Source organism: Lampetra fluviatilis, chromosome 14 (assembly GCF_964198595.1).
Source record: "Lampetra fluviatilis chromosome 14, kcLamFluv1.1, whole genome shotgun sequence".
NCBI lineage: Eukaryota > Metazoa > Chordata > Hyperoartia > Petromyzontiformes > Petromyzontidae > Lampetra > Lampetra fluviatilis.
Window position 1 is genome coordinate 10109512 of NC_136288.1, and position 23034 is coordinate 10132545.

Consider the following 23034-nt stretch of genomic DNA (forward strand, 5'->3'; position numbering starts at 1 on the left):
TTTCTGCATGCGAGGCGAGGTAGTTAACAAATCGAAATACATTTAGCTCGGTGGTCCTGAAAAATGTTGCAAGGTTGCAGAGTCTACGATGGGAGCGCTTTGACATTTCTGAAGCGTTTGATCGAGGCTGGCATGGTGTGCCATTTGCCAAGCGACCGTTATCTGGATTTCACTCTAATCTTCAAGCTTGCGTTCTTCTGACTAATAGGTCAATTCATATTTTATTCATTTCATTTATCGTATAGTATATTGTAATTACAGTACCCAAAATATATTCCACAATTCTAAAATGCATTTTACGATGTACGGCCACCACGTGTTTAGGACAACGGCGCGCGCAGCCACCATTCCCAAAAATCGCCGCAGCCTAGGCCACGCAACGTGAGCAATTGTTGGTTTCCGTGGATGCATCCGGGGACATGACGAGCAAGAGACAGGATAACCTTTACACGAGCGAGACAAACGAGCAGCGACAGCTCCTCATTATTTGAATCTCCACAACCGCGTGCTGACGCCACCTTGGCAGGAGACCGGCGCGATCTCACGCCAACTCCCGGGAGAACCGCTCGCTCACTCGCTCGCTCGCTGTTAGAGAGGTAGGTTAGAGGTCGAATCTTGCCTGCCCTGAGAGAGAACCACGATCGTTGAGCTAAAAGGCCACGTTTGACACGGCCGTGATTGGCAGCAGGCACACGCGCGGACAGTGCGTGCATTCGTGCGTGCAAGGGCAGGCACGCAAAATTGACGGCGACGAAACTTTCATCAAACACGAGCGGTGTGCCCAGGTGCCGCGGTGGAGGAATGCCGGGTCGGTGTTGGGAACGAATCGAGAAGGCCGTGGGTACGCGCGGAGGGAAGAAAATTGTTATGCTCTTAGTTCTTTCGGTAAAGTCACGTAGGTAAAAAATGAAATTAAAATTAATAAAAAATTAAATAAAAAATCACGACGTTTCGGAGGCAACACAAGTCTCCGTCATCAGGTGGGACCGTCACAGCTAGATTTGCTGTATCAAGTTAGGCTCACTTGATCGTCACAGCTAGATTTGCTGTATCAAGTGAGACTCACTTGATACAGCAAATCTGGCTGTGACGGTCCCTCCTGATGACGGAGACTTGTGTTGCCTCCGAAACGTCGTGATTTTTATTTTATTTTTATTAATTTTAATTGGATTTTTTACCTACGTGACTTTACCGAAATAACTAAGAGTATGAATCCTTGCAGTCACGAAAGCTTCAAATCTGGAAGAAAATTGCATTACGCGGCTTCCCGCTGGAGTGGGACCTCGGAGTCCAGTTGCCTCCATCCAGACTGACGTTACAGAAAATAAATAGGCCGACACTACGCCTCCTGCTCACATTGTCTCTCCGCGTAACAACAAAAAAAATCTAAATATTTTTACACATCCTGACAGCCACACGGCCTTCTGGGAGTGACCGTATATCTTAAGCAGCGTTGGTTAAAAACAAAGAAAACCATGGACCAGATTCCATATCGTCTTTATCAGCAGAGAGAGGTTTGGTTGAAACCAAACGAATGTTCACCAGCATTGTTTGAAACCAAATGCTGGTGAACAGCGTTCACACTCGGCCGCGCCGGCCGAGTGTGAACGCAGCAGCAGCAGGGTGAGCGTTCACTTCTAGGGATGCCGTGCACTTGGAGTCGGAGTCTAAACCACTTGCCCTGGTCGACGTGTTGTGCCTTCTGTGAAACGCAGTGCGCGTGTAATGCCGAAAGGGCATTACTATACTGCACTATTTTTACACCATTGGAACCTCATTTGCCAGTAGAAAATATGCTAATTGTTTTTTTCCCTTCTATCTGGCAACAAAACTGACACCTTTTTTTTTACAAGGAGTCATGTTTACATAGACCACAATACCTGCAGTCATAATGCAAACAAAAAACATAACTCTGATAATGTATGCACTGTCCTTGAAATTGATTGGTCCACACCCGAGACAGCTTTCCTTAGAGCCTAGTCTCACATGGGTTAGACCAGATGACGCCAAAAAAAAAAGGTGTGAGTTTTGTTGCCAGATAGAAGGGTAAAAAACCAATTATCATGCACTATTTTTATTTTACCAGGTAAGACCCCACTGAACTATGTAGCTGTTTTTAAAAAGGCTACCTGGCCACAAATGAAATCTCAACGAAGTGGCCAATCACGTGGGAATTAATAGCAGCATCCAGATACGACGAGGAGAGAGAGAGACGCAAACCCCAAATATTCGGTCCCTCTATTCCTCTACCACCAACTCATCTCCTCCAGAGGCACTTTGCTGTACACCGCCCTCCCCACTCTTCCCCCACGTGTTTCGATACGGCGCGGTGAGCCGCCTCTAGCTGTCGGTCTCTCGGAGGTAAAACGACCGTCACGTGGTTGCTCTCCGTGACACCGCGCCATTCGCAGGAAAGCGCAGCAGCTCCCGGCCGGGGCACTCACCGTGATGTACGGCGTGTCAAGGTGCAGGTGCAAGTAAATAAATAAATAAGCCGCGCTTCCTTTCATCGACTGCGATCGCCGCAGATGAAGTCAAATTGAGCGGCATCAGCCCGAGAGGTCGTCCGGGCAGAGGCGCGCTGATTGCTCCGTCAGACGCTGTGCGCAAATTGGGCCAGCCTACGAGCGGAGTAATTAACGAGGTTTCGGGCGGCATCCGTTTCCTGCAGCTGTTGGGAGCGTGCGGGGAGCACGCGGGTCACGGCTGCAGCGAGCAAACCCCCTGGGGGAGGCTGCTCTAACCGTGAGCGCACGCTGGCCACTGAGACAACCAGCAGGTCGACCGGTGAGCCGACAAGCCAACGAGCGGGCAGGCGGGCGGCCGGTTGAGTCGCACACCGATTGAGATTTACGGGGGGTTCCTCTGCCCTTTGCGCTCCCCGGGGCTCCTTCACACACTCGGCGGGTCTGGGGGAGGCTGCTCAAACCGCGAGCGCACGCTGGCCACTGAGACAATCAGCAGGCCGACCGGTGAGCCGACAAGCAGAGGTCGCAACCGGGTACCCGATACCCGTACCCTACCCGATACCTGGCTACCCATACCCGGCCGGGTACGGGTACGGGTAGGCCGTGAGTCACTAGTGAGTAACCGTTTGTCACTCATTTTGGGTAGGGTACGGGTAGGGAACGGGTACCCGTACCTGGCCAGGTACGGGTACGGGTACCCGTTTGCGACCCTGGTGCGGCCGGGTACGAGTACGGGTAAGGAATCAAAACCCGTTTGCGACCTCTGCCGACAAGCCAACGAGCGAGCCGGCGGGCGGCCGGTTGAGTCGCACACCGATTGAGATTTACGGGGGGTTCCTCTGCCCTCTGCGCTCCCCGGGGCTCCTTCACACACTCGGCGGGTCTGGGGGAGAGCTGCTGCCTTCTCGTGTCGGGTCCCTGCCTCCGCTGGACAACTCGCACTTAGTCGCTGGGTCGTTTCTCTCTATCGTTCTTCTTACCCTTTGAACGTAGCGTCTTGCCGCAGGTTTGCGGGACACGGGCCAGGAATGCGCTCAGTGTAAAGGAATAGGACACCTCCTGTGGAGGGCGGCATTGATTAACGAAACCAGTTTTTTGCCACGGTAAAAGAAAAAAAATCCGTCTCGGGAAACATTTCCCCCAAGCTCGCAGCATGGCGAGGCTGCGTTTATAAAGATGTCCATCTGGAAGGAACCTCTCTCTCTACGGGTTCTAGTTAGCACGAAGGCTCGTGGGTTGTGTTCTGTTTGACTGCTTGCGATGATGCGAGGGCTCTGCTTGTCAAGACGCGACCGGCAACTGCGGCAGTTGCCGGGCGCGCTCTAAACGTCGGACAACGCGAAACTGTTCCACGAGATTCCAAACTCTCCCTTAAGGTCCCATCACCTTTTTCGATTTAAAGCTTTCGTGACTGCAGGGATTCATCTTCTTGGTTCTTTCGGTAAAGTCACGTAGAAGGGAAATAATAAAATATAATAAAATAATTCTCACGACGTTTCGGCGACAACGCAAGCAGCCATCCTCAGGTGAGGACGGCTGCTTGCGTTGTGGCCGAAACGTCGTGAGAATTATTTTATTATGTTTTATTTCTATTATTTTATTATTTTATTACTTTATTACTTCCCTTCTACGTGACTTTACCGAAATAACCAAGAAGATGAGTCCCATCACCTCTCAGTGATGCCCCCATTTCATCGAGAGAGAAAAATTGCATTGAAAACACCTCCACGGTCGCGCTCACTGAACGATTATCGCAATCTGCTCAAACCAACTCCAGCAGCCCTTCTGCCGAGCCGCCGTTTCGCACATCACAGGCCCGTCCCCGTGTTTGTCCCGGAGCGGAGCCTTGGCGTGCCGCCCGCTATTCGTGCCGCGCGCGCGCTCAGCATCGGTCGGCGAGCGGTCAGGCGAGCTGCGCGTGGACTCGCACGCGGTCCTCGGGCAACATCCTCCTCGCGCTGGTTTCCGTGGCGACGAGCTCTCGGTCCTTGGGGCGGAGTGCGACGGTTTAGATTGTATTTCGATTTAAAGCTTCTTTCGTGACTGCAGGGATTCATCTCCTTGGTTCTTTCGGTAAAGTCACGTAGAAGGGAAATAGTAAAAATAATACAAATAAAACATAATATTTTATTGTGTTTTATTTATTATTTCGGTAAAGTCACGTAGAAGGGAAATAATAAAAATAATACAAATAAAACATAATATTTAATTAAACATAATATTGTATTATGATTTATTTTTATTATTTTATTATTTCCCTTCTACGTGACTTTACCGAAAGAACCAAGACGGTTTAGATTGTACTTCGATTTAAAGCTTTCGTGACTGCAGGGATTCATCTTCTTGGTTCTTTTGGTAAAGTCACGTAGAAGGGAAATAATAAAAATGATAAAAATAAAACATAATATTTTAATTAACATAATATTGTATTATGTTTTATTTATTATTTCGGTAAAGTCACGTAGAAGGGAAATAATAAAAATAATACAAATAAAACATAATATTTTATTAAACATAATATTTTATTGTGATTTATTTTTATTATTTTATTATTTCCCTTCTACGTGACTTTACCGAAAGAACCAAGACGGTTTAGATTGTACTTCGATTTAAAGCTTTCGTGACTGCAGGGATTCATCTTCTTGGTTCTTTTGGTAAAGTCACGTAGAAGGGAAATAATAAAAATAATAAAAAGAAAACATAATATTTTATGAAACATAATATTTTATTATATTTTATTTATTATTTCGGTAAAGTCACGTAGAAGGGAAATTATAAAAATAATACAAATAAAACAATATTTTATTAAACATAATATTTTATTATGTTTTATTGTTATTATTTTATTATTTCCCTTCTGCGTGACTTTACCGAAAGAACCAAGACGGTTTAGATTGTACTTGGAGAGACGGACGCGGCGAGGTCAAGTCGGTTGCCGAACGAATACGGCACGAGGTCGCGCTCATCGCACACAAAGCGCTCGCCACAAACGAACCACGACACCTCGCTGGTCTCGTCAAGGAACATAAACCATCGCGCGCACTCCGGTCATCCTCGCAGTGGCGGCTTTTGGCTGGCCTTTGAACAAAGGCGGTCACCGCATCGCGCGCTTTCAGGTGTGCTTCTGTGGCCGTCTGGAACGCTTTGCCTTGCGATATTAGGAAGCCACTTGAGCACTTTTAAATCATCTAGATTGAAAGTAATTTCTTTAGAACTGCTTTGTTGTGTTTAGTGTTGTTTGTCCCTCCCCCGCACCTCCGATGAGCAACGGTTGGCAACGTACGGTGCGAAAGAAGTTCAACGTGCACACAGACAAGAAGCTCCGACAGTTGCCAGACTGGACGGGGGCACCTCCACCGGTCACTCCGCGAGCGTGTCGGTGGCCGAGCGGTGGCACGTCCCCCACGGCCCATCGCTCGGGGGTCGCGTGCCGAGCTCGGCGCTGCAGCTCTGCCCCCCGGTGCGGGTCTGATCCTTGGCAAAAGGGCAAGGGGATGATACTCTTAGGTCTTTTCGGTAAAGTCACGTAGGTAAACAAATGTAAAAATAAAAAAAAACATGCTATTTATTATTTTACTTTTATTATTTTTATTACTTTTATTTTATTTTTATTTTTTTTGCCTACGTGACTTTACCGAAACAACCTAAGAGTATGAATCCTCGCAGTCACGACAGCTTCAAATCTAGAAGTCAAGTGGCTGCTCGGGGGAAATGAAAACCCGGACCGGCCACCGTACACCACTGCAGCAGAACCCCCCTCCCCATTGTCGCTCTCCCCCCCCCCCCTCCCCCCCCCAACGTCTTGCATTGATTTAGTGCATCCCGAGCTCCTCCAGCTCGGGTTTCGCCGCTCTTCCTGTCCCGACTCGTCGTGACGGCGTTCACGGCGCGTCAGCGGACACGTACAGAAGTACGCTGTCGTGGCCGCTCTCTCTTCCCCGCGGTGATCCTGCTCGACTGGATCCCGCCCCCCACCCCGTGCCTTACACGAGCGCCGGTTCCAGATCCCATCAAGCTGCGCCGATCGCTTGGGACGGTACCAGCGGGGTTCCGGGCGGTCAGCTCGCGGGACTCGCAAATGCAGAGGGGTCGCCGGTTTGGTGCGGCGGTCGAAAGCGCCATGGATGAGTTCAGTCGATCGGTGGGGTCAAGTGTGGGCACTACCCTCCTCGTGGAAGAGCTGATAGGGACGCCGCGGTGGCTATGAGATGTTAACTACCTCGCCTGGTATACAGGAGGTCTTGAGTTCGATCCCGACTCTGACGCTGTATATTACCAAGGGGAGTCTTTCTCTCCCCTTGGTAGTCGAGATGTTTCTCGGGATCCTCCGGTTATCCCTTTCCACATTTAGAATCTACTCCACGCATGTTTGGCTGCTATAAATGTCCACGTGGCAAGACACTTTGTTGAGCTGTCATTTGCAATAGCCAGGTCGCTTCTGGTAAAATAATTACAATTTTATTAAAAACGAAAATTTCTATCTACGTGACTTTACCGAAAAGAACCAAAGAATATAACAACAATAGTTTAGTTAAGTTTAGATATTCTCTCCAGAGCAGGGGGTCGGCAACCAAAATAACAAGAAGGACCATTTTGATTTAAAGCTTTCGTGACTGCAGGGATTCATATTCTTGGTTCTTTCGGTAAAGTCACGTAGAAGGGAAGTAATAAAATAATAAAAATAAAAATAATAAAATAATTCTCACGACGTTTCGGCCACAATGCAAGCAGCCGTCCTCAGGTGAAGACCAGGTCTGTCGGAGAGGCAGCGTCTGAATGAAACACCACCACGCTTGGGGCGTATATTTAAGCTGGGTTGGAAGGGGGGAAGGGCGCCTTGACCTGGTCTTCACCTGAGGACGGCTGCTTGCGTTTTGGCCGAAACGTCGTGAGAATTATTTTATTATGCTTTATTTTTATTATTTTATTACTTCCCTTCTACGTGACTTTACCGAAAGAACCAAGAATAATAAGAAGGGCCATCTTTATCGAATTCGTTAGAAAAAATATAAACCCCTCAATATTTCCAGAGCCGCACAATGCACGCGAATACGAGAGACGGTGTTCCCTTGATGGACAACATCACGAGGCAGTCGCTCAAAGGGCTGCCCACGGCTCCGGGGGCGACCCCTGCGGGGAGGCCTTTCCGCCAGCAGCGTTGCGAGCTGCCAGTTGCAGGGCTGCTCCTTCACCTTTGCTTGCCGGTGGGGAAGCCTCGATTTAAAGCTTTCGTGACTGCAGGGATTCATCTTCTTGGTTCTTTCGGTAAAGTCACGTAGAAGGGAAGTAATAAAATAAAAAAACATAGTAAAATAATATAATAATATAATTATATTATTTTATTATGTTTTGTTTTTATTATTTTATTACTTCCCTTCTACGTGACTTTACCGAAAGAACCAAGAAGGTTGGGAAGCCGGCGGCGGCTGCGGCCGCTGTTGGAGCGAGCGGTGCTCCCCCGTGACTCATCGCGCTGGAAGCAGCTACCCCCCCCCCCCCACACCTCGTAGAGAGACAGGGCCTTGTGTGAGCAGGCTTGTACGGCAATTAACAATTAAACACAACTATTCAAGTGGTGGGCGTGCGCGTGTGTGTCAACTCCGTGATGAATGACACCACTTAGGCCGCGATAAATTTCCGCGCGATAAGCCACTTCGTTCGAGCTTCGGGAAAAAAATGCTACATAGCCTCAGTGGGACTTACCTGGCAAAACACGAAAATAGTTGTTCAGTTTAAACTTTTATTGCGAGTCGCCTGCAGTCGTCACGTGACTGGCTGCACTTGGATGACGGTATCGCGTTGCAGATCTGTCCAGAGAGTCGGCGATGAAGGAAAGGGGAGCCGCGTGTAACCCTGTAGAGCCAAGGGGCCGCCACGCTGTGACTCTGCCGGGCATCTCAGTCGCCCGGATTCGCCTGTCAGGCTTTTGGCCGCTCGTTCTTTTTTCCCCCAGGGGGGTGGCTCGGTTTGTCAGAAGGCGGCCACGCTGGGAAATCCGCTCCGCCTTCCCGGAATCTTGCCCCGTCGCGCAACGCGCTCTCGCGTGTTTGGCCAGCTCACCTGATCCCCTCGTTCTGCTCTGAGTGCCGTTGGGCTGTGTTTTAAACTCTGAGCCAGGTCAGTCCCGCTTGCCTTCCCCGCCTGGTTGAGCGATATGAACTCCGCACTCCCGGTGCGTTCCCTTTAAATCGAGATGGAAAACTCATTTTCTTAGAACTTGTTGTTATTGTTGTTGTTGTGCTTAGTTTGTTGTCCTCACCCCCATCCCTGCACCTCCAGTTAGCACGGTCGGCTACGAAAGGTGAAAAAGAAGTTCAACACGCAGCGCACGTAATCAAATGGCTCGAGTATTTGATTACAAAGCGCATCGGCCGTGCCCCTCATTTCAGCAGCGTTGGTTCAACGCAAGCAAACTGCGGACCGCTTCTGACAATCGATGTCTCATCAGCAGTCAGGCTCGCTGAAACCAACAGCTGGGGAAGCGTCAGATGACCATCGAGAGGGACCCTCTCTCTCTCTGGGTTCTAGTTAGCACGGAGGCTCGTGGGTTGTGTTCTAATTGACTGCGTGTAATGATGCGAGGGCTCCCGACCAGCGCGGCTGGCTACGTATGGCGCGAAAGAAATTCGACGTACGTACGTACACACGTACACACACACGTACACACACACACCCACGTACATACACACGTATGTATGTACATACAACAACAACAACCGCCATTCGCTACTAAGTGGCGGTGACGTCACCACAACGCTTGTGCCAGGCCATGTGCACCTTGAGGCCACGTGAAGTGTCGTACACACATACACGTACACACACACGTACGTATGTACACATACACACATACATACATACACACACACACGTACGTACACACACACACATACGTACACACACACATACATACACACACGTACACGTACGTACACACACAGACGTACGTACACACACGCACCTATGTATGTGCTTGCGTTCCGCCACCGCGGAGGTATCGCCGCGACGCACCGCGAGAGTGAAGCGACGCGGCGCGTGTTTTGAGACGCCACGCGATCTCCGGGACTGAAATGCAGCCGGCTGCCGGGGCCGCTCTGATCACGACGCAGCAGCCGCCGCCGCCACGATGATTGGCACGGAGGGATTGGCCCCGTCACGTGAGAATCACTCGCGTTCCCCCCCGCCGGGGGAAGGTATGCGCGGGGCGAGGGTTTATCCGCGGGCGGCGGTGTCAGGCTGACGGCCAGAGGCGCGCGTCGCACCCACCCTGTGCGTCGCACCCACCCTGTGCGTCGCACCCACCCTGTGCGTCGCACCCACCCTGCGCGTCACACCGACCCTGCGCGTCGCACCCACCCTGCGCGTCGCACCGACCCTGCGCGTCGCACCCACCCTGCGCGTCGCACCCACCCTGCGCGTCGCACCCACCCTGCGCGTCGCACCCACCCTGTGCGTCGCACCCACCCTGTGCGTCGCACCCACCCTGCGCGTCGCACCCACCCTGCGCGTCGCACCCACCCTGCGCGTCGCACCCACCCTGTGCGTCGCACCCACCCTGCGCGTCACACCGACCCTGTGCGTCGCACCCACCCTGCGCGTCGCACCGACCCTGCGCGTCGCACCCACCCTGCGCGTCACACCGACCCTGTGCGTCGCACCCACCCTGCGCGTCGCACCGACCCTGCGCGTCGCACCCACCCTGCGCGTCGCACCCACCCTGCGCGTCGCACCCACCCTGCGCGTCGCACCGACCCTGCGCGTCGCACCCACCCTGCGCGTCGCACCCACCCTGCGTGTCGCACCCACCCTGCGTGTCGCACCCACCCTGCGCGTCACACCGACCCTGTGCGTCGCACCCACCCTGCGCGTCGCACCGACCCTGCGCGTCGCACCCACCCTGCGCGTCGCACCCACCCTGCGCGTCGCACCCACCCTGCGCGTCGCACCGACCCTGCGCGTCGCACCCACCCTGCGCGTCGCACCCACCCTGCGTGTCGCACCCACCCTGCGTGTCGCACCCACCCTGCGCGTCACACCGACCCTGCGCGTCGCACCCACCCTGCGCGTCGCACCCACCCTGCGTGTCGCACCCACCCTGCGCGTCACACCGACCCTGTGCGTCGCACCCACCCTGCGCGTCGCACCGACCCTGCGCGTCGCACCCACCCTGCGCGTCGCACCCACCCTGCGCGTCGCACCCACCCTGCGCGTCGCACCCACCCTGCGCGTCGCACCCACCCTGTGCGGCTCATCGACTGTGGACGTCGCACCCACCGCGGGCGTCGCGTTTCCCCGTCGTCGTTCGACGCGCCATCTGGCACCGCGTTTAGCCGCCCCCGCTGAACGTTGTCGGTTTGCTGGATGTGCGCTCCAAACATCTGGATTTGAAACTGCACAATGAACCGTGTAGACGCGGTTCGCAAGGCGCCCGCTTGCGCCGCCGTGGAGAATGTAAATAGCAAGCCGCGTCAGCAGACTCTGAACCTCCACGTAAAATGCAACAAAAATATCAATGTACGTCTTATAAATAATATATAAATGTACGCCTGCTGAAATTATGCACTCCCAAAAGGCCGTTTGGGTTGATGGGTTGTGTAAGAAATAATATATTTTTTTCACGTGGAGGAAATGTGGAGGCATTTTGTCCGCTCTATTTTGTTATAAATTGAGTTGTTATTTTTTGGTGGGTTTAAAGGTCACGCTTCAGTTTACATGCGACTTGTATGCACGGGATAGAGTGGGGAGTACCTGGTGCGATGTGTGGTCTCACAGTCTCACAGCCCTGTGGACCCACGGTCCCATAGTCCCACAGACACACAGCCCCGTGGTTCCACCTACCCACAGTCTCACAGCCATGTGGACTCACGGTCCCATAGTCCCACAGACACACAGCCCCGTGGTTCCACCTACCCACAGTCTCACAGCCCTGTGGACTCACGGTCCCATAGTCCCACAGACACACAGCCCCGTGGTTCCACCTACCCACAGTCTCACATCCCCGTGGTCCCGTGGTCCCAGAGTTCCGTGGCGCATGGTGGAGCGGCGTTCGTCGAACCAGAGATATCAAATTCTGCAATCAAGCAAAGAATTCCCCGAGCCAGCGAAGGCTACCAGAGTAACAATAAAATACAATTCTCACGACATTTCATCCACAACGCAAGCAGCCGTCCTCAGGTGAAGAACAGGTCTGTCGGGAAAACAGCGTCTGAATGTCGTGAGAATTATTTTATTATGTTTTATTTTTATTATTTTATTATTTCCCTTCTACGTGACTTTACCGAAAGAACCAAGAAGATAAATGGGCCCATTGCTCATTAACCAAGCCGCGCTGCTCTGCGCTATCCCATCAACGCTGGCAACGGCCTGCACAGACGTTACGTTGAGTGGGCCGCGGCGCTGGAGGCCTCCTGTGCCCCCCCCCCCCCCCCACTTCTTTCTCGGTGAAATGTGTCCGCAAGCTGGGCCTCGCGTGCTCACAACGACGACGGCGGCGACGGACGCATGGCGTGAGCCGAGCGCACGGGGTGGCGGGCTAGCAGGGCCTTTGATATCCTCGTCGCGTCATTTCCCGCTCGGCTGTGGCCCAGGGCCGGGGCCAGCTGAAGCCGCCACTCTCATGTGCTTTCTGTTAACATCTTAAAGCCGGAAACATGAGCCTGGAGGGTGCTGCTGCTTCACGAGCTCCGAGTCAGGCGGCATGCTAATCATTAAGCACGAGCTCGGAAATATTGGTTCCCTTTGGAGATAAACGGAGCGATATTTACCGCCGGCTGCTGTATTCGCGTGGGCATTTGTTCGTCTTAAACTAATAAGGAATAAAAAAAATCTGTCTGCGAGGTTTAAGAGAAATCCCTGCTGAGTGTAGCCAGAGAGAAGTTTGACCCGTCCCAGCTTCGCTTCTCAAACGCTGCCCTGGTCAGCCGTCTCCCAACAACAGCAGCGGCACATTCAGCATTCTGACGACAGCAACGCATAGTCACCTGGTGACCTGGTGACCTGTTTACCTGGTGACCTGATCACCTGGTCACCTGGTCACCTGGTGACCTGGTCACCCGATCACCTAGTCACCTGATCACCTGGTCACCTGGTGACCTGGTTACCTGATTACCTGGTCACCTGATTACCTGGTCACCTGATCACCTGGTCACCTGATCACCTGGTCACGTGGTCACCTGGTTATCTGATCACCTGATCGCCGAGTCACCTGATTACCTAGTCACCTGGTTATCGAGTCACTTGGCGACAAAAATGTTCACTCCCTCGTCTGGGTATGCAGGAGGTTTGGGTTCGATCCTGACCCTGCCGCTGCATATTTAGAGTTTGTGTGTCGCCGTGGATTTTTCTCCGGGTCCTGCGGTTTTTTCCTCCACATGTAGAATCAACATCGCGCGTTTATAGTGTTTCTCCGCTATACATTTTCCACGTGCTGATAGCTATGATTTGTGGCCAGGTCGCTTCTGAGAAAGAGCCGCATAGCTAAGTGGGTAAAATAAAAGAGAGTTTGCTTTTAGTTTAGTCACACGGCGCCGCGCGACGCTCGTCGCGTGGCGAGTGCCAAATCCCTCCGCTTCGTACCTCGATTTTTTAATTTCGCGTTCTAATCCGCAGACGCTCTCGAGGCCGAGAGAGGAGACGCTCTCGCGGAGTCTTATTTCCCGTCTGCCGCCGTCGCTGCGATCGCGGCGCGTGGGGTCGCCTGGCGCGGACTTTCGTGGCTGCCCGCGTGCCGATTCTTGGCAGGATCGCTGCGGAGTAATCGCCGTCACTCTCGCCAGCTCTGCGCGGCCGCCATTCGCTTGATACTCTTAGTTCGGTCCCACCTGATGACGGAGAAACGTCGTGATTTTTATTATTTTATTTTATTAATTTTAATTTCATTTTTTACCTACGTGACTTTACCGAAAGAACTAAGAGTATGAATCCTTGCAGTCACGAAAGCTTCAAATCTAGAAGCCACACGCTTGGCTGGGGAGTGCACGTTCAGTCTCGGGGTCATCGTCGTCGCGCGTCCGTCCCCTGAGTGAGCGAGGAGCGGTGTGCGACACTCGTCGCTGCGTCGGGTTGTGCGTGGAATCTAAGGCCCACACCGGGGTGCTGCGGTGGCGAGATGTTGACCAGCTTGCCTGGTGTGCAGGAGTTTGTGGCTTCCATCCTGACCCTGACACCTGCTTGTACATTTGGAGTTTGCGTGTCTCTCCCCGTGGTCGCATGGATTGTTCTCCGGGTCCTCCGGTTTTTCCATCCACATTTAGAAACGTGCATTTAGAGTTATTTGGCTGTTATACATTTCCACGTGATAAGCCACTTGGCTCAGCTTTCATTTGTGGCCAGGTCGCTTCTGAAAAAGGGCCACATGGCTCAGTGGGCCTTACCTGGTAAAATAAACAAAGTAAAAAATTGGTTTTTTTTTTTAGTAATTGTCATGATTTACACTTGTAACGTGCAGAGAGAGTCCTTGCCGATGTTTTACTGGCACATCCACGCGCTCGTCCATGCGCTCGTCGTACATAATACCATCGAGTAAATTAATTGCGCTCGCTTATTGGCGGAGCGAGTTTTGAGGTGGCGAGATGTTAACCACCTCGCCTGGCATACAGGAGGTCGTGTGTGTGTCCACGTATGTTGAACTTTTTCCGCACCGTACGTAGCCAATCGCCGTCACCGGCCATCGCCGATGCCCGCGGCACGGCCGCTGTGTAGGAGCTGTCGCGGCGCGGATCGGCCGTACCGTGCCGAACGCCGTTTCCCACACCGCTCGTGTGACATCCACAACAGCTGTTACCATTGGGCACGGGAACTTGGTAGAAGCAAACAGCTGAGCGCCGCCGTGGAGAGATAGCTGGCATCGCCGCCAGGGCTTCGGTAAATATTTGGGCTTCCAAGCCGAGGGCTTCTGCTGAGCCCTGTGGACTCTGGGTCAGGCAGCGTTTATCCCGTTCGTCATCACAAATCGGCGGGCGCCGTTTGTCAGCCGAAAAAGAGGGTACGGATCTCGCGCGCGAATTGGCATCAACTCTCTTGACCCTCGCCACGGCACGAAGGTCGCCACGGCACGTCGCCAGCGTCGCCCCGCGTCCCTCCGAGCGCGCTGACGACGGACGTAGCCCCGTAACTTGCCCACGGCACGGCATGGCAGTCGGCGAGACAGACCGCTGTCCTATTTGCCTGGCCGGTTATATTCACAGAGAGTTCAAGACCCGGTTGGGGCTTCACTCGGCCCAACATCCCGGCAAATGAAAACCCAATTTGTGGGGAAGTCAACAGTTGTTATCCCGTGGATGAGCAACATCCCTGCCATAGGAATGTGGAATTTTCACGGCTGGCGCCGGGCTGTAGACGGGAGAAGAGCATTGCCCCGATTGCTCGTTTGGTGAGGAATTTACTTTGCTAAACTGTCACCTGCGCAGACGAACAATTGCTGGGTTGATCTTCTGTTGCTTTTGTTTATAGGCTGTGCAAAGTTTGGCGAAGGGGCACGCGTGTCTATCATCGGCAATCTTGGGCACCCGCAGATGTGGAAGTATTTGCATGGACGGGGTTGAGGGTTGGAGGGTTTGAGAGCTGTGGAGGCGCAGTCCGACAAAGCTGCAGGCGGCAGCCTGTTCGCTTGTTTGCACGATCTTCCCCGATGAGTGAACTGTATTTACTCTTGCACGGTGGTGCACTTAAACAGCTTCGTCCCGTGTCTAAATAGTTATTTTTATGTTTATTCTCGATAGCAGAGCCGGAGGAAGCTTGCTTTATTCCCATGTTTGGGGATTTTTTTGCGTCCTCTTAACGCTTTCCCACTAAGGTTGGAAGCGTTGTAGCTTAGCTGTGTCTGTCTGTGTACGTACGTGTGTATGTTGGACTTCTTTCGCACCGTACGCAGCCAACCGGAGGTGCGGGGCAAGGACAACAAACGATGAAAAAGCAGTTTTAAAGAAATTCGTTTCTCAATCAAGATCAGTGGTTGCCAACCCCGGAGTGCGAAATGCCCTTTCTGAGAACCAAAGTGGTGCAGGCTGCAGGAAAGGTGAAGAACCACTGCACTAGATGGTGTAAAAGAGCGTAGCTCCAGCGGCTTCCTAATATCGGAAGGAAGAGCGTTCCAGACGGCCGCAGAAGCGCATCCTCAAGCGTGCGATGCGGTGACCACCGTCTTTATTGGATGGCCAGCCAAAAGCCGCTGCTGCTGCTGCTGCGAGGAGGAGCGGAGTTGGCGTGGTGATGGTGACGGCGATAGTTGGCGTGGTGATGGTTCGCGTGGTGATGGCGTCCGTAGGGACGACCCGCACGGACGGCGTTGCAGGATAAAAAGCGGTTGGGACATTGATCAAAGCGCTGCGCAAAAATCGTCGATCAGAAAAATATCGCTCGTCGCGATCCACGCGACCGCCTCCGACGATGTCACGGCGTGGCGCCTGGCGGCGGCGGGTCGCCTTCACCAGCCACGATCACTCCGCTGCTGGATTGAAGGCCTCTCCCCAAGCTGGCGGCCGTGCCCCACGCTCCTTCAATGGAACGATCCACCCAGCAGCTACACGCCAGACGATTTTGTCGCTCCGTCTCCTATCGCTGGACGGTCCTCCGGGGTGGCAATCCCTCCGATTTCGTCGCTCCGTCTCCTCTCCGGGGCGCCAAATCTCTCCTCGGCCGCCACTCCGTGGTCAATCTCGAACGCCCGTGCCGCCGGTTGTTGTTGAGGAGGAGGCGCGTGGTTCCGACTCGCGACGGATCCTCCTGGCGCCCTGTGGAAGAAGAGTCGGCCGCTGCGTGCTGGCGCCCCGGCCTCGAGCAGGAGGCTCTCATCGTCATCCTCCTGGGAGGCCCGTGCCTCGCACGCTCGCCTTCATTTTGCAAATCGATATCTCCCCTCCCCACGTCATCATCAGCATCATCATCAGCACTTGCTCGCAGAGCACTAATGAGCGGGGTGAACAGGGTGAAGATCAAAAGACGTAAAGAGGAAGGGCACGAATGTATTCAGCCGCGTTTCAGGCTGTGCTCCCCCGAAGAGGCTTTTATTTAACCGGCACCAAAGACAAAGATCCCCCGTGTAGCCTTAACAGACTGTTGGGGAAAGTGCTGTGAGCGAGCACCTGTGAAAGCCGGCACGGCACGATAGGGGGTGAGTGGCCAACACCATGCCCGGCCGCCTTTATCTCCCCAGTGGCAATGTTTACACACCGCACCAGGTACTAATTTCAGGCTGAGTCGACCTAGGGGAGGCCCAGGACCGGTTCAGATCATCGCCACTGGGTATTAGCCGTGAGCGGGAAGCTAACTCTGGTCGCCGGGTTCGTAGCGCAGCGTAGCGCTAACCGCTACACCACCGCTCCCCACACAGACAAAGATCCCCCGTGTAGCCTTAACAGATTGTTGGAGCAAGCGTAGTTAGTGAGCAGCACCTGTGAAGGCTGGCACGGCACGCTAGGAGGTGGGTGGGTGGCCAGCACCACGCCCGGCCGCCTTTGTCTCTCTAGCGGCGGTGTTTGCACACCGCACCAGGTACTCGTTTGAGGCTCCGTGGCGGTTGAACCGCGGGCAGCTCGTGCCGCCGCCTCTACCGCTCCGACCCGACCACGGAGTCCGTCGTAGCAAGAGCCCGCAGCGACTCGCGTCCATGAACAAGTTTAAATCGGTTCTAGCATTTAGCTGGAACGTTCCGAAGTAAATCTTTTCCCGGTGTTGTCGTCGTCGTCGGTGGTTTTTAAATGTCGGTGGCGAGCATGAGAACGCGACGGCGAGCTTCCTAATCGGCAGCCCCCCGTGTTGGGTTGTGGCCGTGCTGCTCGTCGCTTTCAGCTTCTCCGTCGATCGATTCCTTCGTGGGGAAATGCGCTCTTGGATAAACATCGAGCCCAGGCGTCTAAAAAACGAAAGACATTTAATTCTCATCGTTCGTCCGCAATGGATATTTGGGTCAAACGAGAGCCGTGTTTCGGCCGCGGCGGTAATGGTGAGATTTGGCCGGGCAAAGTTGAGGGGGTAACTCGAGGCTGGTGAGGCGGCGGTCTGCCGTGGGCCAGCTCCCCGTGGCTCCACGGTGGCTGGGAGATGTTAACTCCCTCGCCTGCTATACAGGAGGTTGTGAGTTCGATCCCGACCCTGACGCCTGCTGAATAGTTGAAGTCCTCACGTCTTTCTCCCCGTCGTGGATCTTTCTCCGTGGATTTTTCTCCGGGTCACACACGCACGCCCGTCTCACCGGTGCCCTGTTGGCCGGCCTGACCCCCGCGTGTTGCCCCCTTGTGCGCGCTCGGGCCCTTTCCGGGCGCTCCGGTTTCCTGCCACGCCTGAACGCTCATCATCGATTGGCTGGACGCTTGTTAATACGTAGGGGACGGCAGAGCTTGGGCGGTTGCTGGTGTCGGCTCACCGACGTTTGTTCCTGTACGTGTGCGTGTGTGTACGTGGGGAGCGGTGGTGTAGCGGTTAGCGCGCTGCTCAACGAACCTGGCGACCAGAGTTCAATTCCCGCTCACGGCCAACATCGGTGACGATTATGTGAACTGGTCCTGGGCCTCTTCTCGGTCAACTCAGCCTCAAATGAGTACCTGGTGCGGTGTGTTAACATTCGTCACTGGGGAGACAAAGGCGGCCGGGCGTGGTGTTGGCCACCCTCTCGTGTGTCGTTCTGGCCTTCATAGGTGCTCGCTAACAGCACTTGCCCCAACAGTCTGTTAAGGCTATATGTGGGATTTTTGTCTTTCTTTGTATGTGGAACTTCTTTCGCACACCGTACGTAGCCAACCGTGCTAATCGGAGGTGCGGGGGGAAGGTCAACAAACTAAACACGAGAAGCAGTTCTCAAGAAAGTGAGTTCCTGAGCGAGTTTGGTTAGGTTCCGTCGCCATTAGCAAATCGGATCAACGGCTCCACACGCAAACACGTCCCTCGATCGCAGTGAACGGACCGGGCTGAATCCACGTGGTTGAAGTGGACGCGTTGGTGAGCTCGTGCCCCGCTAACCAGAGGTCGCAACCGGGTACCCGATACCCGTACCCTACCCGATACCCGGCTCCCCGTACCCGGCCGGGTACGGGTACCCGTTTGTGACCCTGGTGCGGCCGGGTACGGGTACGGGTAGGCCGCGAGTCACTGGCGAGTAACCGTTTGTCACTCATTTCCCAACGTCTTGTCTCTTCTCACAATTCAAGTTCCTAGAATCAACCCACCCGCGCCTGCAACATGGCTTCATCCCAGAGGTCGCAATCGGGTACCCGTACCCGTACTCTACCCGATACCCGGCCGGGTACGGGTAGCCGGGTATCGGGTAGGGTACGGGTACCCGTTTGCGACCCTGGTGCGGCCGGGTATGGGTAAGGAATCAAAACCCGTTTGCGACCTCTGCCGCTAACGCCCTCACCTTGACATTGTCACCAGAAGCGATCCACGCTTCTGCGCATCTTCAAACTAAAGCTCTGTTCGTCCGGACAGCCACACGAGGTTTTGACTTCGGTCCTCCTGGCCGGCAGGCAGGGGCCACATTCCTGTGGACGGAGGTCTGCAACGGATAACCGCGCTGTTGAAGTCCCGGCAATGTGGTGAACATTTGGGGCGCCACGGTGGCTTGGAGATGTTGACTACCTCGCCTGGTGCACAGGAAGTCGTGGGTTCGATCCCGACCCTGATGCCTGCTGTATATTTGGAGTTCGCGTGTCTCCCTCCCTGTGGTCATGTGAACTTTTTTTTCCAGGTCCTCCGGTTTTCCCTCCACATTTAGAATCAACATGACGCGGTTACAGTATTTGGCTGCTGCTTTAAACTTCCACGCAATAAGCACTGTGTTAAGCTATCATTTGTGAGAGCCAGATCGCTTCTGAAAGAGAGCCACGTAGCTCTGTGGGGCCTTACCTCGTAAAATAAAAAGTAATTTTTTTTTAGTTTTATCGTTTCATTTGAACGATCCCGGCGAGAGAGACGATGGACCGCGGTGGTTTTAATTCACGACCCTGTGATTGGGAACTGTGCCCCGGCATGTGTGGGCCCGGCATGCGTTGCTCTCCCCCCCTCCCTCCCAGGGCCCCGTGGGTGTCGAGAGACGCCACCTCCTGGCGTGACCACGACATTCCAGCACGAGCTCGCCGCTTAATCTCCATCTGTATTCCATCTGAACGGGGATTGAGCGTTTCCCCCCCCACCCAACCTTGGGTTTTCTCCGGGTGTATAGACACCCAACAGTGGAGTCGGCCAAACATCCCAAGAAAGGACGCCCCCTTTCCCCCCCCCAGAGCTTGTAAATGAGCGGCGCTCGTCTTCTGGCCGTCTTCCCGCTTGACTGGAGCTTCCTAAACCCTTCCGTGCGACACGTGCGGCACGTGCGACACGCGCGTCGACAAAGTCTCGGGCAGCGTCTCGAGATGCGGTCCGCACGAAAGGCGCCGCTGCTGCGTGTAACGGCACGTACACGTAAATCGTTACGTAATGCGTCGGGTTGCAATCTGTCTGAAATGATTGAACTGCTCGCGAGCCCGGGGTGAACGTTGCATCACGAGCCACCGAACAACACGCGTTCCCGGTGAAGAACAGCCCCTTCTCCTGTAACGCTGCGCGTGGTTTTCACAACGCGATGAATGCATTAGGGGATGCGAATGAACGGAACTACGTCGCAACGCGAGTAGGAATGAGCGGTTGTACGGCGGCCTCGGCGTAGCGTCGCACGAGGCATTGGGATGCTGCTGGATGCTTCTGGACGCTATCCACGCGCCTCAGTCTTTGTTCAGCCTGCGTACGCATCTCACGTGTTATCGTGGACTGTGCTTTATCCTACATTATACATTATTTATTATGACGCGATTTTTCCATAACACGGTGTTCTTCAGGAACGCAACTACCTCGTTATAGGAGGACGGGCTGTATTTTTGTTCACTGCACCATTAAAATCCAGTCCACATTCTCCCGGGGTTTTCGTCGGTTTAGTACAGCAGGAAATAATCAATATAATGTTTTGGTAAATGTTTCCTTTTCTCTTTATCTAGCATGCCACAAACATCGACTTAAATATAGCTATCCACGCGCCTCAGTCTTTGTTCAGCCTGCGTACGCATCTCACGAGTTATCGCGGACCGTGCTTTACCCTACATTATACACTATTTGTCACAACGCGTTATAGGAGAACACACTATATTGGCGCGCCTGCTGTGCCGTATCTCCAACCGCAGGATCGTCTGCTCCACGCCGTTCGCAGTCATTTTCTACTTCCTGCTGTGGTACGTTCCCAACTTCCACATGGAGACGTCCTCCAAGGTGTGGTGGTACCTGATCTCCTACTGCCTCTTCAAGACGTTCCTCAACGTGAGTCGCCCCGCGTCCCTCCTTCGCGCCGCGCGGATTGCAGCCGTTAGCAGATGGCGCCGTCACCTTGCAGCCGTGCTCACAGCTCGCGCTGCGCATTGCACGTCTGTGTGATGATCTGCGTGGGCCCACTGCGAAAACGATGGCGGGTCCTCCTGAAAAAAAGGCTTGGGACTCCCCTGGGTCGCGAGATGTTAACTACCTCGCCTGGTGTGCAGGAAGTCGTGGGTCTCGATCCCGACCCTGACGCCTGCTGCTGTACATTTGGAGTTTGCGGTGTCTCTTCTTGGTTCTTTCTACGTGACTTTACCGAAAGAACCAAGAAGAGACACCGCAAACTCCAAATACAACATTATTTTTATTATTTTATTATTTCCCTTCTACGTGACTTTACCGAAAGAACCAAGAAGATGAATCCCTGCAGTCACGAAAGCTTTAAATCGAAATTTGCGGTGTCTCTCTCCCCGTGGTCGCGTAAATTTTTCTCCGGCTCCTCCGGTTTTTCCCTTCACATTTAGAATCAACATCACGCGTTTAGAGTATTTGGCTACTATAACTTTCCATATGACAAGCCACTTCGTTGAGCTATCATTTGTGATAGCCAGGTCGCTTTTGAAAACGAGCTACATAGCTCAGTGGGGCCTTATCATGTAAAATAAAAACAGTAAAAAAAATATACAAAGTGTCGTGCAAAGAGCAGTGGGTGCCCGGCCTTCAGTCCGCCGGCCGACAAGGCCGTGGGAAGGCCTCCGCGTAAGTCTTGTGGCACCTGTAATGTCGATCGCTACGGCGGGGGCAGCAGGGTCATCACCGCGTGCTCATCCGCAGATCGGCTTGGTCCACAGACGCAGACAGTTTTGGAACCGCTGCTCCGGCGGGATTCACTTTCGTGCTCACTGCTGCCAGAAAAGGCGTCGCACGAACGTAGCCCCGCACGTGCGTCGTAACGACGGTGCCGCTGGGTCGCTGACACGTGCCCTGCTTGTCCGCCCCACACCCTCGTCGCGTTCAGACGCTGCACGTGCCGTACGCGGCCATGACCATGTTCCTGAGCCGCGACTCCAAAGAAAGAGACTCGGCCACCGCGCACAGTAAGTATCCCCTTCCTGCCTCCCTCCCCCACCCCTCCCTCTGCTACGGTCCGCGTTCGTGACGCATTCGCTGAGGTTCGCGGTTCGAATCCTGCAGGATGCCCTGGTAAATTATGGTTAATGTACCCCGGAGTTTATATTCCGTGTACATTTGCAGTAATATACTACGCCACGGTTAATACTCGGGGAAAATTAACCATAATATATACTACGTGCCGCCTGCTTCACAGTCGACGTCGGAGGTCCAATTTCGTCATTCTAAGTAGAGTCGGCTGTTTTAAAAAAAATCGCCTGCAAATGACTTGGTTGGGAAACACACGGCAGTCATCGCCCACTCCTGCGAAAACTACGCAGGGCCCCTCCCGAAAGAGAGTCTCGAGACTCAGCGATGCTCTCCTGGGTAGCCAGATGTTAACTACCTCGCCTGGCATACAGGAGGTCGTGGGTTCGATCCCAACCCTGACGCCTGCTGCTGTATATTTGGAGTTTGCGTTTTTCTTTCCCCCATGGTCGCGTGGATTTTTCTCCAGGCCCTCCACATTTTTCCCTCCACATTTATAAGAAACACGCATTTACAGTATTTGGCTGCTGCCGTAAAATTCCTCATAATTATCCACTTCGTTGAACTTTCATTTGTGGCCAGGTCACTTCTGAAAAGGAGCTATATATTTCGATTTAAAGCTTTCAGACTCTGTCTTTCCGACAGACCTGTTCTCCACCTGAGGACGGCTGCTCGCGTTGTGGCCGAAACGTCGTGAGAATTATTTTATCGTGTTTTATTTTTATTATTTCATTATTTCCATTCTACGTGACTTTAAAAAAAACACGTATAAATACGGCCGAGATCACCGTTCCGATTGAACTCCCCCCCCCCCCCCCCGCGTGGCGCCGTGGCAGGGATGACGCTGGAGCTCGTGGGCATTCTCGTGGGGGCCCTGGTGCAAGGCCTCATCCTGCAGGCGTACGGCCTGCAGGGTGGCCCCAGGGGTATCGTCGAGAGCAACGGAACGTGCACGTCGCCGCACGCAGCCAACGCCACCAACTCCTCCTTCAACGACATGGTGGGTGAGGGCACGGAGCCGGGGTCACCGCCACGTGCACACGGGACACGGGACGCGGGCAACCCTCCGCCCCCGCCAAGTGGCGGACCGACGCAAAATAGGATTCTTATGCGCGTGAACCGCTGTGCGTCGCACACA

At 53.7% G+C, this 23034-nt stretch overlaps 1 protein-coding gene across 2 annotated transcripts in view; it reads left to right on the top strand.

Annotated features, from left to right (window-relative positions):
- The window catches only part of LOC144935859 (sodium-dependent lysophosphatidylcholine symporter 1-B-like), a 114441-nt gene that overhangs the window by 74675 nt on the left and 16732 nt on the right, over window positions 1–23034 (top strand). For both annotated transcript variants that reach the window (XM_078862686.1, XM_078862687.1), the window contains exons 4-6: window positions 20612–20744; window positions 21757–21835; window positions 22733–22896. In XM_078862686.1, the coding sequence (XP_078718812.1) occupies window positions 20612–20744; window positions 21757–21835; window positions 22733–22896 (376 nt within the window). The remainder of the gene's footprint in view (window positions 1–20611; window positions 20745–21756; window positions 21836–22732; window positions 22897–23034) is intronic.